This window comes from Lepidothrix coronata, unplaced genomic scaffold (assembly GCF_001604755.1).
Source record: "Lepidothrix coronata isolate B3197 unplaced genomic scaffold, Lepidothrix_coronata-1.0 Scaffold144, whole genome shotgun sequence".
Taxonomy (NCBI): domain Eukaryota; kingdom Metazoa; phylum Chordata; class Aves; order Passeriformes; family Pipridae; genus Lepidothrix; species Lepidothrix coronata.
Genome location: NW_016690324.1, coordinates 2,142,516 through 2,155,749, shown reverse-complemented (window position 1 = coordinate 2,155,749; position 13,234 = coordinate 2,142,516). Strand labels below are relative to the sequence as shown.

Below are 13,234 nucleotides of genomic sequence, written 5' to 3'. Positions count from 1 at the left end.
TGATGAATCAAGGGCCAGTGGAAGCATAAATAAAATGCTCAAGGTTTCTGAACTCCTGTAACAGCAGGGTATCACAGCTGAATCTTTCTGCTCACTGGGTTGACATGATTCTGAAACAAAGAGTTCAAGTAAAGCTGACACAGTTTGTTAGGGGATCAACTTGTAGCTGATACAGTGATGTGGGGTTTGTTTGCAGTGCTTTTGGGGTGGGCAGTGCTGGGATTGCTGTGTAGGGTGTGAGGGGTCACTGTCTCCCTCCCTGAGGGGAAGATACTAAGATGGAGTAAAATCTTCCTCCAGTGTTGCTGATGTGGCCTTTGCTCACTGGGACTTGGGGAAGTGTGGAAATTAGAGCAGCTTTTTGATTGCAAACGCGAGACTTTTGGGGCTTAAAATGTCCAGCGTGGGTCTGAAGTTGCCTTTGGACAGTGTCCTGTGCACTTGCTGGAAACAAATTCTGCACAAATTGAGTAGTCAGGTGCTGTCCTCTGCTAAAATAAAATAGGGCCAAAGCACATGGGAATCTTTGTGCTGTGGCCACAGCCTTGGCATTTAAACCCCACTGGAGCCATTACTGCACTTTAGTTATCTCGTGCCTGAACCAGAATATTTTGTTTCTTTGGCCTTTTTATCTTACCTTTTTTATTGATTGTTTGAGCTAAATCCTTTGAAATACCATTCCACCAAAAACTCTTTCCCTATTGAAATACTATTACTTCAGCCAGATGGCAAGTAGGAATCACTGATGAGAGGTAACTTATTGTTGTTACTTTACAGCTGACTCAGAAAATCAGTTGCTTAATATTCAGAATAGTCTTATTTAATCATTGTAATTAATGAGGAACCGTCAGTAAAAAAAAAAAAGTTGTGTTCATGAATCTCCAATGATTTTTCAGGAAATGGGCAGAGGTAACACGAGTCTGTTGGTAACAAAACTGAGTCATGAAGGACTTCACTTGTGGCTGCCCCGTCCCTGAAGTGTTCAAGGCCAGGCTGGGTGGGGACCTGAGCAACCTCATGTAGTTGGTGGCATCATGGGCTGGAAGGAGGTGACCTTTAAGGTCCCTTCCGACCCAAACCACCCTGTGGCTCTGTGATAATTGAATCAAACAGCCCCAAATATTATGGAAAACTTCATCCCACGATAGCTTTTATACTCTGAGCGAGATATTTCAAACAACCTACTGGGGCTTCAAGTTCTTGGTGATAAACAAAGGGAGGAGCTTTGAGGGAAATGCAAGTTTTTCACCAGTTTGTTCCCATCAAACTTGCCCTCAGTTTTGCATTATGATTTTTGGTGTTGTGGGTTTTGGGAGTGGTTTTTTGGTTTGATTTGGTTGGGTTTTTGGTTTTGGTTTTGGGTTTTTTTGTTGTTTGTTGGTTTGATTTGGTTTTGGGTTTGGTTTTTTTTTGTTTGTTTTTTTTTTTAGAATGGATTAAATGCCAGAGACAATTAATAAAATTAGATTATGAACTGGAATGGAAACTGCACATTTGTAATGGCTCACAGGGGTTCTGATGTGAATTGTGTAGAACTGTCTCACACCCTCAGCATGTCCTGGACTGGTTGACCATGAACTGCTTCTTCCTGATGCACTTCTAAAAAATTTCAAATATTAGCTAAAACTGCCAAAAGGGCTGCAAAGTTGTCCTTTTCAACAGCAGCACAGCTGGTTGGATTTCAACCATTGCAAAGGTTGTTCTCAGCAGTACTTGGAGCTGGGCTTTCCTTGAAGCTGCAAATGGAATACAGAGAAATGCCTGTGTGCTGCCAGGGCCAGAGCATTGCTCATAATCCAATATAGTCCATGCAGTCTCTTTCCAGTCATTGGTTATGCATTTAAATAAGTATTTGAAAGACTTGGGACATAGTAACTAGTTTAACTGTCTCTATAGATCTCAGAAAATGGTGTCATTAAATATCAAAGTTAGATAAATTGATTTTATTCGACTGCTGTTTGTTCCCTCGCACATTTTGGCCATTGGGATTTTTGTATCTAAGTGGAGCATCAATATGATTTTATTCATAACTTTTATTTTATAACTTTGATATTAGGAGAGTTATCACTTTATCCCATAATGAGATTATTCCCATAATGATAAATTTTTAAAAAAATCACATGACTCAGAACATATTTCTGAAGACTTCTTGTAAAATAAACCAAGAAATAACTATGTATTTAATCACTATGCAAATTGGTTTTCACTGTAAAACAGTTCTCATATGTGAAAGCAGGGGGAGCATTACATTTTTTTATATGAATGTTGTTCTCCAGACACAACCCCCAAATGATCAGCTAAAAAGAACAGTGATTATGTCAAAAACAGCTCCTGCAGCTGCACTGTCAAAGCAACAAGGGCACTGAGAGTGAAGTCACATTGCCAATGGCTTTATAACCTTCAAGCTTAATGTGTTTGGCTTTCAAGCTGCCTGAAAACAATTGCTTTCTGAGTGTGTAATGCGACTTTTTGAATGAAAATTAAGAGGTGGAAAGAGTTTAGCAGTTCTCCTTTCAAGGTTTGTTTTCAATATTACCCCCGTTGAGAACGTGATTTATTAACCACACGATTCTCTCTATAAAGACCCTGCAGGGGGCCCTTCCCAGCCAATATTTGCAATAATAAACCAAGATAAAGGCACAGTGGTTTTGATAAGTGGAAAACAAGCAAATGATCGTGTGGAAAAAACCCAACCCTAGCCCAGGTTCTCACCTGAGAATCCTCATTTCCCGGGACAGGCAATAAAACTTATTTTTGTGCGTTGGTTGGAACCTTCTGAGGCTCAGGAGGGGCAGGGAGTTGGGAATCCTTGCGTGGTGTTAGTCCAGAGAGCAGAAACAATGCTGCTTTAAGGAATTCCACCTGGAAGGAGGGAGAATAGATTTGGGGTTTCTCTAGCTCCCTTTCTTCCTTCCTGTCCCATTAGGTGCTCTATATATGTTTTATATAGGTCCTGCTTGGTTTGGGAAAGCGGGAATTAACGTTTCCAGTTCTAGTTTTCCATCTGCTCTTGGAGCTGTAGCATCAGCGAGTCCATCCCTTGGGAGGCTCCAGAGTTTTCCCTTCCTGGGCTTGCGGGGGCTTTGCAGCACAGCCTGGTGTGACCGGAGGGACACGCTGAGGTGTGAAAAGCCTTGTGAAAGTGAAGTTAGAGAGAATTGTTGAACTCCAGCTGGGCTAACAGTCTCTTTAGCACATGCTAATGAGGGGAAGAGTTCAGGCAGAAGGGAATTGTAGGTCTGAAGTCGGTCTGCCGAAAGAGAGAGCGAAGAACACTGAAAACAAGGCATTTTTATGGGGTTTTTTTTAGGTATTTCAGCCCAAGCCAGCCCAGATAACACAGTTTTGTGATTGTTCCAGCCACCCAAATATATGAGCCACGTGTGCTGGCACAGGGCTGTGCTGCAGCAGCTCCTGGCTCACAGCTGGCCCTCATTCATCCCGCTTGGAGCACAAGCAGAGAAAATGAGCATCTGTTTGCCCTCGACACTGTAGACAAACCCTCTGGCTTCGTTCTCGTGGATAAACAAAGTGTGGTTCGGGTTTTTTTTAAGAAATATTTTTAATTCTTGCTATATTTGTCTTTTTACAAATGAAAAAAAATAAAAAAAAAGAAGAAGAGAAATCCAACAGAAACAACCAAGCACAAAATAGAGCAGCTGGAAGATTTCCATGTAAAAGCCCTCATGATTGAGTTGTAAAGAATGACAATTCTTATTTTGCCTGATGTGTGTTCAGGGATAATATATATTTTTCTTTTTTTTCCCCCCACATTTTTTAATTTCATTTTTAGAATTTTTGCCACCTCAATCACTGTGACCATGGGTAAAGAAAGTTTTGCCTATTGCATTCTGGGCATTGCTCATGGAAACTTCTGGAAAAGTCTTCGAGTAAAACAGGAGTGGCAAACCTTCTTTCCTGATACAGCACAAAAAACCAACCCCCAGCCAACCAAAAACCCCCTCTCATTTCTGAAAATAAGAAAAACAGTAACATTCTGGGCAATATTAAGGAGAAGAAGTTATTTTTTGCCACGTCAGTGGCAGCTGAACAAAAGTCCACGTGCTGAGAATTTGAGTCTTATGGGACATCTGAGATTGCAACACACGGTCAAGGATCTTTTTGATGCACATCTGAGGACTTATTAGGGCATGTATTTATGTTTTTTATATAGTTATTAATTAATTAAATATCCACAGCACAAGCACTGCTAAATTCACTGAGCCAAAACATCCTGTTTGGATGCACATTCTCTGATTCCTGGGGGAGAGAGGTGGTTAAAGATGTATGTCTTAACTAGAGGTGCCTTAACTAGAGATGCCTTAACTAGAGATGTGTCAACTAGAGGTGCCTTAACTAGAGGTGTCTTAGTGAGCCTGGAGACAGTTCTTGACACTAACGCAGAGTAGTCTGGGCACGTTGGGAAATCTTTATTCACTGAAGTACTCAGTGGGTAAAATATTTTCTCTCCCTCTTAAGCAAATAAATAAATAAATTACGTGTAATTTGCTGACACAAACTATTTGCTTTTAAACAGGCACTAGGCCTTGGGGAGATATTTATGATATAGGCTGGGTTGACTTTAGCAAGCAGCAGCTGGTGCTTTAACACTGCTTGGTGTTGGAATGATCTTCTCCACTGCAAGGTAGAGAGGCAGAAAATGCAGCTGCATCTTTGTGGAGCTAATTTTAAAAGAAGCAATGAGCTGGTAATTACCACTTTTTCCAGCTGGTCCTTATGAGGGTAAAAGGTTTATTCATTAAGGGAGGGTGAAAGAGGAAAATACTAAGCAGGCTGCAAAGAGGGGTTGATAAATATCCCAGCTGGAGATACTTAGGAATTTAAGCTCTTGTTGGCTGGGAGGAGGTGGGATTGAAGATTAGCCCCTCAGGGTTCTCTGCCAGTCCTGGAGTTACTCCTTTTGTGGAGGAGTTTCCTCAGGAGGGATCTGCGATGAGAGGTTCTGGTTGGCTCTGCTCCCTCCAGGCTCCTCAAATCCCGGGGGATCCTCCCAGACCCTGGGGGAGGAAATCGAGCTGAGCTCCTTCTGAAAGGTACAAAAGAAGGGGGGATTTTCTGGGGAATGTTTTCAGCCAGCATCTCCTTTCTGCTTGACTCATACAAATAAGTTATAAGCTCAATTAATGCGACAAATATAAATATTTATGAACCCACGTAGTTAATGTTTGGCTGTATTTATAAACAAGAGCATCTCGCAAGAGCTTCTTTTTGACAAGTAAATAAAGTAAGTATAGAGAGTGTTTGTGTGTTAAATTAATCATGCTTTGTTAACTCTTCCAAAATATCAAGTCCTCGGTAATAACTAAATCAAAAAGTGACAATAGAGAAGGATTAGTGGGAGTAACTTTAATAGTTATATTTCAGAAGGACACGAAGCTGTTGTTTACTTTCTTAACTGGTAAAATAAAAGAGGATAAATGTTTGGTTTTACCCTGAGTTTCATTTTTTTTAGCTGTATTGTTATTGCAGTGATGTGAGAGGTAATAGGAGAGAGGAGCAGCCTCATATCAATGTCCTGGTCTTCGAGCACTTTCTATTTGCTGACTTTTCTTAGAAAACTGTGGAAATTCAGGAGATTGTGTCAGACCCAGGTCTGATTTTTGCAACTCAGAACTCTGTGAGTTCTGATGCATCTGTGGGTTCTGATCAATGAGGTCTTTGAGAGTTCTGACTGTTACAAACTTTTTCTGAGCTTTTAAACTGGCTCTTTTTAGTATGCCCTTTGCATACTTAGTTTAAGATATGATTATTCTCTTGATTGACTTTGCTGATGGCACATCAATCTAAGTTTGCTGGATTTGACACCTGTGTATTGAATGACAAAAGAATATTTTGTTCTTGTTAAGAAGCAACCATTTATTATGCATGACGTGGCAAAACAGATTTATATCCCTTCAAAATGCATTTCCTCTAATCTCTTGACTGCTTAGATCAAAATAATAAAAATGCAATAAAGAACTGAGGCTCAAGTCTAGCAATTTATATTTGCTTTTATATATTTGTTTTTCATTTGTTATGATCACAGCTGATTTCTCAGCTAAATTTCCCGAGGGTAGAATCGAGAAGTAGGGTTCCATGATGCAAAGTCATGAACAGAGGCAGAGCTGAAAAATGCAGCTCCTGTCCCAGATTTGGGAGTTGAATTAGTGTGGTGGGTGTCCCAGGTGAGCTGTTCCCTGTGGGAGGAGCCTTTCAGGTTCTCCCTTCCCAGCCCAAGCCTTGCCTACCCCAGGTGAGCAGGAGACTTTCTGAGGGGGCAGGAAAGAATCTCACCTCACCCTACACCTGCTGCTGAGAACAGACCTTTGGATTTCCTCAAAAATGGGGTTGGGAACAGTTTGCAGGAGTCAGATTGGTGTTCCTGAGAGGGGAAGTTGGATATTTAACCTGTGGTGTGAGGCTGAGTCCATGAGGAGTGGACTCATGGAGGCCAAGCCAACACTTCACTTTTCTGTGACACTGAGTTGAGGCGAGGGAGTCAGCCCCAGGCTTGGCTTGCTGTATCAATTCTTCTCTTTTCATGCATGATTTTAGGTGTGCAGAGTCCCTTCAGTTAATTAAAAGATTGACTCAGTCATATGCTGTCACTGAACCGTAGGCAAAACCTTCAAAGTGTGAATTCCATGCGGGGAGAAAAGATATTTTTAAATATTTGCTCATCAGAAATATTTCTCAGTTGCTGTCACCTGTTGTATTGAAGTGGATCCGTGCCTGGTTTTGCCTTCCCTTCAAAGTCCGTCAAATAAATAGTTTTTAAAGTCAGGTAGGAAAAAAATTAAATTACATCTCTCTTATATCAGGTATGTAGAGATGAGTGTGTGGAAAACCACTTTCTGGTGGTTTTGTCAGCCAAAAGGAAACAAAAAGGCCAATTTTTTTGTGCTCTAAGAGAAAGAAATGTGCTAATAAAATGGCATTTGGCTAATAGTGCACAGATAAAAACTGGGTCATGGCAGCACAGGTGGAAAGGGCAGAAAAGAAAGAGAGAAAATTATTTCATTTGTGGGTGAAGGTCATCTGGAATAAGTGATTTCATGTTTAAAAGACCACCAAGGAGAAAATTGATGAATGTTAACACAATTTTATATTGCTTTATTTCATTCTTTTTTTTTTTTCTTTTCTCATTTGTAATGCTTCCGTGGTCAGGAAGTTGAGGTAGGTTTTTCATGTTTTAACTTGTAACTATCCATAGAGTGAATAAAAGTATTAACGACATAATTCATATTACACTTTAAACTCTTATGATCAATTGTTTATATTGCTATAAATGAAGTGTGTTGATACATGTGCTAACATTAATTAGTATGTTAATATGAAAATTACAGAAGGCACGAGGGATGTGAAGCACCTTTGTATCTGTCCCAGTAGAAAGCTCAGAAATGCACAGATTTCTTTCTGTCAGGAAGGGGTTTTATTGAATGGGAACGTTAAATCTCTTTAATCAAGCTGATTGTATTTTTATAGATATATAAACATGTATATATTTTGAATTACACCCCCCTGGAGTCAGTGCTGTGTGTGTGTTGCTGTACCACGTGCTGCTTTGGTGTTGGAATAAGCTCCAGTGAAATGATGGAGCTCAAAGTTCCTCCTTCTAACAAAAGTCATTTCAGGATAATGTTATAAATCTGGGCACCTTCCAGAGTGCTGGCACAGAGCCCTGCCTGCTTCTAAGGCAGAGCTTTAGGTGTGGATTTCAGTGTGACACAGGTTTTCTGCTCAGCCCTATCCCCAGGGGGAATGATTGAATGAATTGTACCTTCCTGGTGCCAGAGCCGCTCAGCTTCAGGTCTTGCTGGTGTTGATGCTGAAGTGAAACTCCAGTGCTGGATTTTGGGTTGTTGTGGTTTAATCCCAGCCCTAAATAGCACCCAACTGCTCACTCACACCCCCCAACCCTCCCTGCTCTCCTGGGTGGGACAGGGAGGACGACTGGGGACAAAACAAAGGTAAAACCCATCAGTCGACATAAGAACATTTTAATAGTTAAAATCCAATAATAATGGTAACTAAAAGGAATATGACAAAAAAGGAGGAATAAACCCCAAGAAAGACCATACAATTATCCCCAGCTCTGATCAGCCCCTCCTTGGCCAACTCACCCATTTCCATACTGGGAATGAAGCTCTCAGGTGTGGAATACCCCTTGGCCAGTTTGGATCACTTGTCCTGGCCGTGCTCCCTCCCAGTTCCTTGTGCAGCTCCTCCCTCAAGGAACATGGAAAACCGAAAAGTCCTTGACTTGGAGAAATCACTCCTCAGCAACAACTCAAACATCAGTGTGTTCTCCCCACGATTCTCATCCGAAATCCTGGCTGAGAGGAAAATTAGTTCCATCCCAGCTGAAACCAGGAAAGTTGTCCAACTGGCATAAGTTATTTTGAACTGTATTGCTCTAATGTGTGTATAGTCATTATTTACCCCTATAAATAATAATGGGGTTTGTATATTGAAAATCTCAAAGGTTTTCTCTATTCGACTTTTCAGGCTTTTTTTCCCCCCTGTTTTTCCTTGTGTGTTTTCCACGTTATCTCACCGTGGTTTCAGGCACATTCTAAAATAAACATAGTTTCGATTTTCAAAAAGGAATACTAAACAGGTCTGCATGAAGGAGGAGGAATAATAGGTTTACAGATGAGATGGCTGTTTTGTAGGTATTTTTGTGAGGAAGGTGCATTTTTCGTAAAATATTCCTTTGACACTGAAATTGAGATAAACCCCCTTTCCAACCCTTATTTCAAAACTGGCTCCATATGCCACCAGCATAAGAAATCTTTCTTGGGAGTTGAATTATTTAACAGTTTCTGATGTTGAAAACCCAGCAGCAAAGCAACAACTTGGGGAAAAAAATGTAAGCAGGCAAAAAAAAAAAAAAAAAGAATATTTTGTTGCTGGAAAAAAATTATTCTGCTAAAAAAGCTGAAAGCACATTCTGAAAAGTGATTAATGCTCAGTGAATTTAGCAGTACATCATCATCAATTACAAAGCATTGCATAACCATGAGGGGTTTGTGTATTAACAAAACTGTGGAATTCAAAGGCAAGTCTGTGATTCTATTCTGGTGGGAAGAAAAAATATAGATAATTTTGATGTATCTGAAATAAATGATGAATAATAGTCTTTGGTGTTACTGTGGGACATTATCACTGTCCATGAAGTCAGTATAGATACCAATGAATATACTGGGGGAAAAAACCCCACATTTCCTCCTGCTTGTCCTGCAGAATAATTCAACCCAGCAGGCAAAGAGCAGGAGAGCAATCCGTGGTTTTCCAGGCTGTCCATGATGTTCCCAAAGTAGTGCTTGTCCATAGGCTCCATCTCCTGGTGTTCACTGAGGGCATGGAGAGGCCCCACTCCTTCCACTTAAAGTCTGACTTCCAAGTCTCCAAAATCTCCCAGGCTGAGTTGAGTGGATAGCAGGAGAGCTGGTGAAATTCAGTGTGCTGGAGATTAATGGTGAACAAAGCCTGATGGAAGAAATCATTTCGGTGTCTTATTGCCACTGATGGGTTTTTAGTTACCCTCCTGGCAGGAGAAAGAAATCTCGGTGTCGTTCTGGACAGCTTGATGAATACATCTCTTCAGTGGCATCCCTCAGGAAATGAATATAGAATACTGGCTATATTAAAAAGGAAACAAAGATTAATATGCAGAAAAATATCACAGGGTTATAGAGATTTTCTGTGCCTCCTCCCCTCAAATCTGTTATTCTGTTGTTATCACGTCCTCTCAGAGAGGACACAAGTAAGATACACAGAATGTGCTGGAACGGAGATAAAAACTGGGCTTGAATCCCAGTTCTTCAGGACTAGGGTTGGTGGGGCTCTGAAGGAGGGGAAACTTTGCCTGCAGGTAAATATTTGCCAAGTGCACAGCACAACTTACCTGATTTGAACTAAATATGTCGGGATCAAAAGATGAGCTGAATCATTTGTGGTTTAGTTGTGTGAAATTGTACTGAAAAAAAATGATTGTATTTCATCTAAGTTTTCTTTCTTTTTTTTTTTCTTTTTTAAATCCCCATTTAGGATGATTATTTCAGAAACTGGAATCCAAACAAGCCATTTGATCAAGGTAAAGATAGTACATGTTGTGTGGTTGTCTTCAGCTGTTTTGTCATATCCCCATGGAGTTTGTGCCTCTCTTCCCCTGTCTGTCCTGTGCCTTAGTGAAGAATTATATTCATACATCTTAGTCACAGTTTGAGGTGGTTTATGTATAAGGGTTTGACTCATCTCTGTGTTTTTCCACCATGTTTTTTAATCCCCACCCATTCCAGTTTATATTTAATGGTGATATGTGTGCCCAGAAATATCCTCTGTAACCATGAACCTCGGTTTAACAGGCAATTTAAACCAGGTATCTTCACAGCCATTTGCTTTCATGTTTAAGACTTTGCTAAATTAATGTCATAAATGTAACTACTGCAATTCCTAACACTCAAGGGGCCAATTCTTTGAAGCCAGTTGTAATGTATGAATTTTTCAAAAGAAAATTGGTGTTGTGTATGTGCCGCTGTTTCAGATGCGGGTTCTGTAAATGACATTTTGCACTTTGTCTTGGTGAGTTTTTAAGTTATGGCAGTAGCTTCAATAATTTCCAGGGCAGCCACCAAATGACAGGGGGAAAAAGCAATTAAATAATACTCTAATTGTTGTGTCCAGTAAAGAACTGGAAACAACAGCCATACCAGGAAAAAAAATTCAAAATCATTGAAGTGTCTAGGAAGAAAATACTCATTGGAAGACTCTGAAGGTGCTTTTGAAAATTTCACTTTATTTCTATATTTCACAGCCAAACGTGTTCCTTGTATTGCCTGTGCTCACAGGAATATCACTGGGGGCTTACACATGTTAGAGCTGAGGAGTGTAGATTCTCTGTCTTTATGGAAATGGAACTTCAGTGTCAAAGGCAAGGGGAAGTTGCTGCTTTTGTCAAGACACAGATCCACAGAGATTTTCAAAGGCATTTGAAGGATTTAGGGTTACAAATCCCATTGACTTCAAATGGAACTTGTGCTCCTACCGCTTTCAGAGGCCTTGTGACCCTCTGTCTTCCCAAGGGGGAAAACAAGAGAGGTAAATCCTGGCAAAGTGTTGCAGGAAGATTTTGAACTGACGTGCTCTAAAACTGTCTTGTTGGTTGTGTTGCTGAGACGTGTCTGACTCTGGGCTAAACCACAAATCGGGGCAGAGAATCTAAAGCCACTCGTGGGTACCTTGAAGGGATACAAACAGCCATGTGTCTGCTGAGGATTCCTGGCACTCTGCAAAGAAAAGGATCATTTCTCTCTCAGTGTAGGATTTCTCTGACAGTGGATAGTCTGTGGTCAGGAGGCAGGATGCAGACTGAGCCTTGCATGGGGATCTGTGCACTGCTCTTGCCTCCCTTAAACCTTGTAAATGGGTTTTATCTGCCCAGTGGATCGTTCTTTTTGACAAAGAGGTCGCCCCTTTTGGCTGTGGTAAAATTCACCCCCGTTAAAACATTCAAAGTTGCCACTCAAACCTTTTTAAAAAGACTTACTCCACCAAAAAAAAAAAAAAAATCATTGCAGAACTGTTGGTTAGTTTAGTTACACATACAAAAAGCATGTGAGCCTTTAGACACTGATCCCTGTGTTTTCAGCCAAAAAAATAGAAACCATATGTTGCTGCTTTGGGCCTTATATGAATCATATGCTGACAAGACTAATCCTCAGTTTATATAAACATATAGGATGTATATGTGTGTAAATATATATATACTATATAGGAGCATATATATAGAGAGAGAGAAAATGGCATTTAAATAGACAGTGCTGAGGTAAAGAAAGGAAGGGAAGCTTTCTCTTTTCCAGAATTTTGCCACCAGAGCTTTAATTTCTGTAATTTTTCACGCAAAGAAAAAGAATAGTCCGAAGAATTTGTCCCAGATGTTTTATGTAGCACAAGCTGCAAGACAATTGTTTCATCTGTTTTTACTTTTCCGTTCTCCCTGCCTTCATATTTTTTCCCATCTTGGTCCTTTTGGCTTTGGGGTGTTTCAATGCCCCTTATGCTCTTCTCTGTTTTTGAAGATAGAAAAGCTTTTATTTTGTATCCTTTGGGTTTCTGAGATGCAGAGAGCCTGTGCAGGTCCTGTGGTGAGGAGCCCCACCTCGCTCCTGTGAACTCAGTAGCAGCTCTGTGTTCTCACCAGGCAGGTGTTGTGTTGAGAGATACCCCAAAGGCAAGTTTTAACATCACAGCACCAAGGTTCTTCTTAGTGACTGAAGAGAAAAAAACTTCTCCAGTGGGTGACTGAAAGCAGATTTTGGGGTTTATAAGAAATCTGAGTCTGGTCTCACCGAGGTAAAGGCAACCTGTGTGAACACCCGCTCTTTGGGACAGGTTTAAATGTTTGAAATCTACTTCTCAATTCTGATTTTAAAACCCTGTTTGAATATTCTAACTGCAAAGTGTTTACATGGGGACAGACTGCAGAACCACACTGAAGGAGCAGGGAGGACAGGGGTGAGAAGCAGCTGAAGGAGGCTGGGACCTGCCAGAAGGGATCGTGCCAAGGCAGTTGAGAATTCAATGTTTAATATCAGATTTAAAAAACAACAGTAGTCAAAGGTTTTGAAAGTCAGCAGAGTTCTGCTTCTAGGTTTGAACTTAATTTACATCTTCTAAAGAAGTCTGTTGGGTCCAACCAACTCTATGTTCTTCTCTAACAAAAAGCCAGCTTTATTCAGCAGGTTGAATGATTTAATTACACATTGAAAAACAACAGTGGAATGAAGCTGTCTGCTTTCTGCTTGCAGTGGGCAGGGAAATGCCTGTATCTCAAGCACAGAAATACCTTGTTTTGTAAGAAAGCATTCATGGCTTTCACTGAAACCACCCCTGGGGAGTCACACGAGGTATCTTTGCATAACAGGCCTTTCCAAGGAAAGTTGGCTTGAAATGGTTCAGCTGCAGCTCCGAGGGCACTCGAGTGATCAGAATTTATTTTGAGCTTAGCTACCAGCCCAGCTTTTTATTCATCTTTAACCCAGGAAAAAACAATACAAAGGTGAGCATCTTACCAACAGGGCCCAGCTAATGAGGCATTTGGGCAGCAAAGGCAGAGGAGCGTGAGCCTGGAAATGATTGCGGGTCATGAATATTGAACTCCCTCCTGCCAGAGCTGCAGAGGCAAGAAAGCAGAAGAGTAGAAGGGGCAGGTTACTCAGGATTTTAAAAT

General features: G+C 40.8%; 1 protein-coding gene across 2 annotated transcripts in view; it reads left to right on the top strand.

Moving 5' to 3' along the window:
• Positions 1 to 13,234, top strand: part of SPOCK1 (sparc/osteonectin, cwcv and kazal-like domains proteoglycan (testican) 1) — a 275,034-nt gene that overhangs the window by 74,358 nt on the left and 187,442 nt on the right. The window contains exons 3-4 of one of the 2 annotated variants that reach the window (XM_017827976.1): positions 7,168 to 7,176; positions 10,054 to 10,099. In XM_017827976.1, the coding sequence (XP_017683465.1) occupies positions 7,168 to 7,176; positions 10,054 to 10,099 (55 nt within the window). The remainder of the gene's footprint in view (positions 1 to 7,167; positions 7,177 to 10,053; positions 10,100 to 13,234) is intronic. The other variant, XM_017827978.1, reaches the window with a different exon arrangement.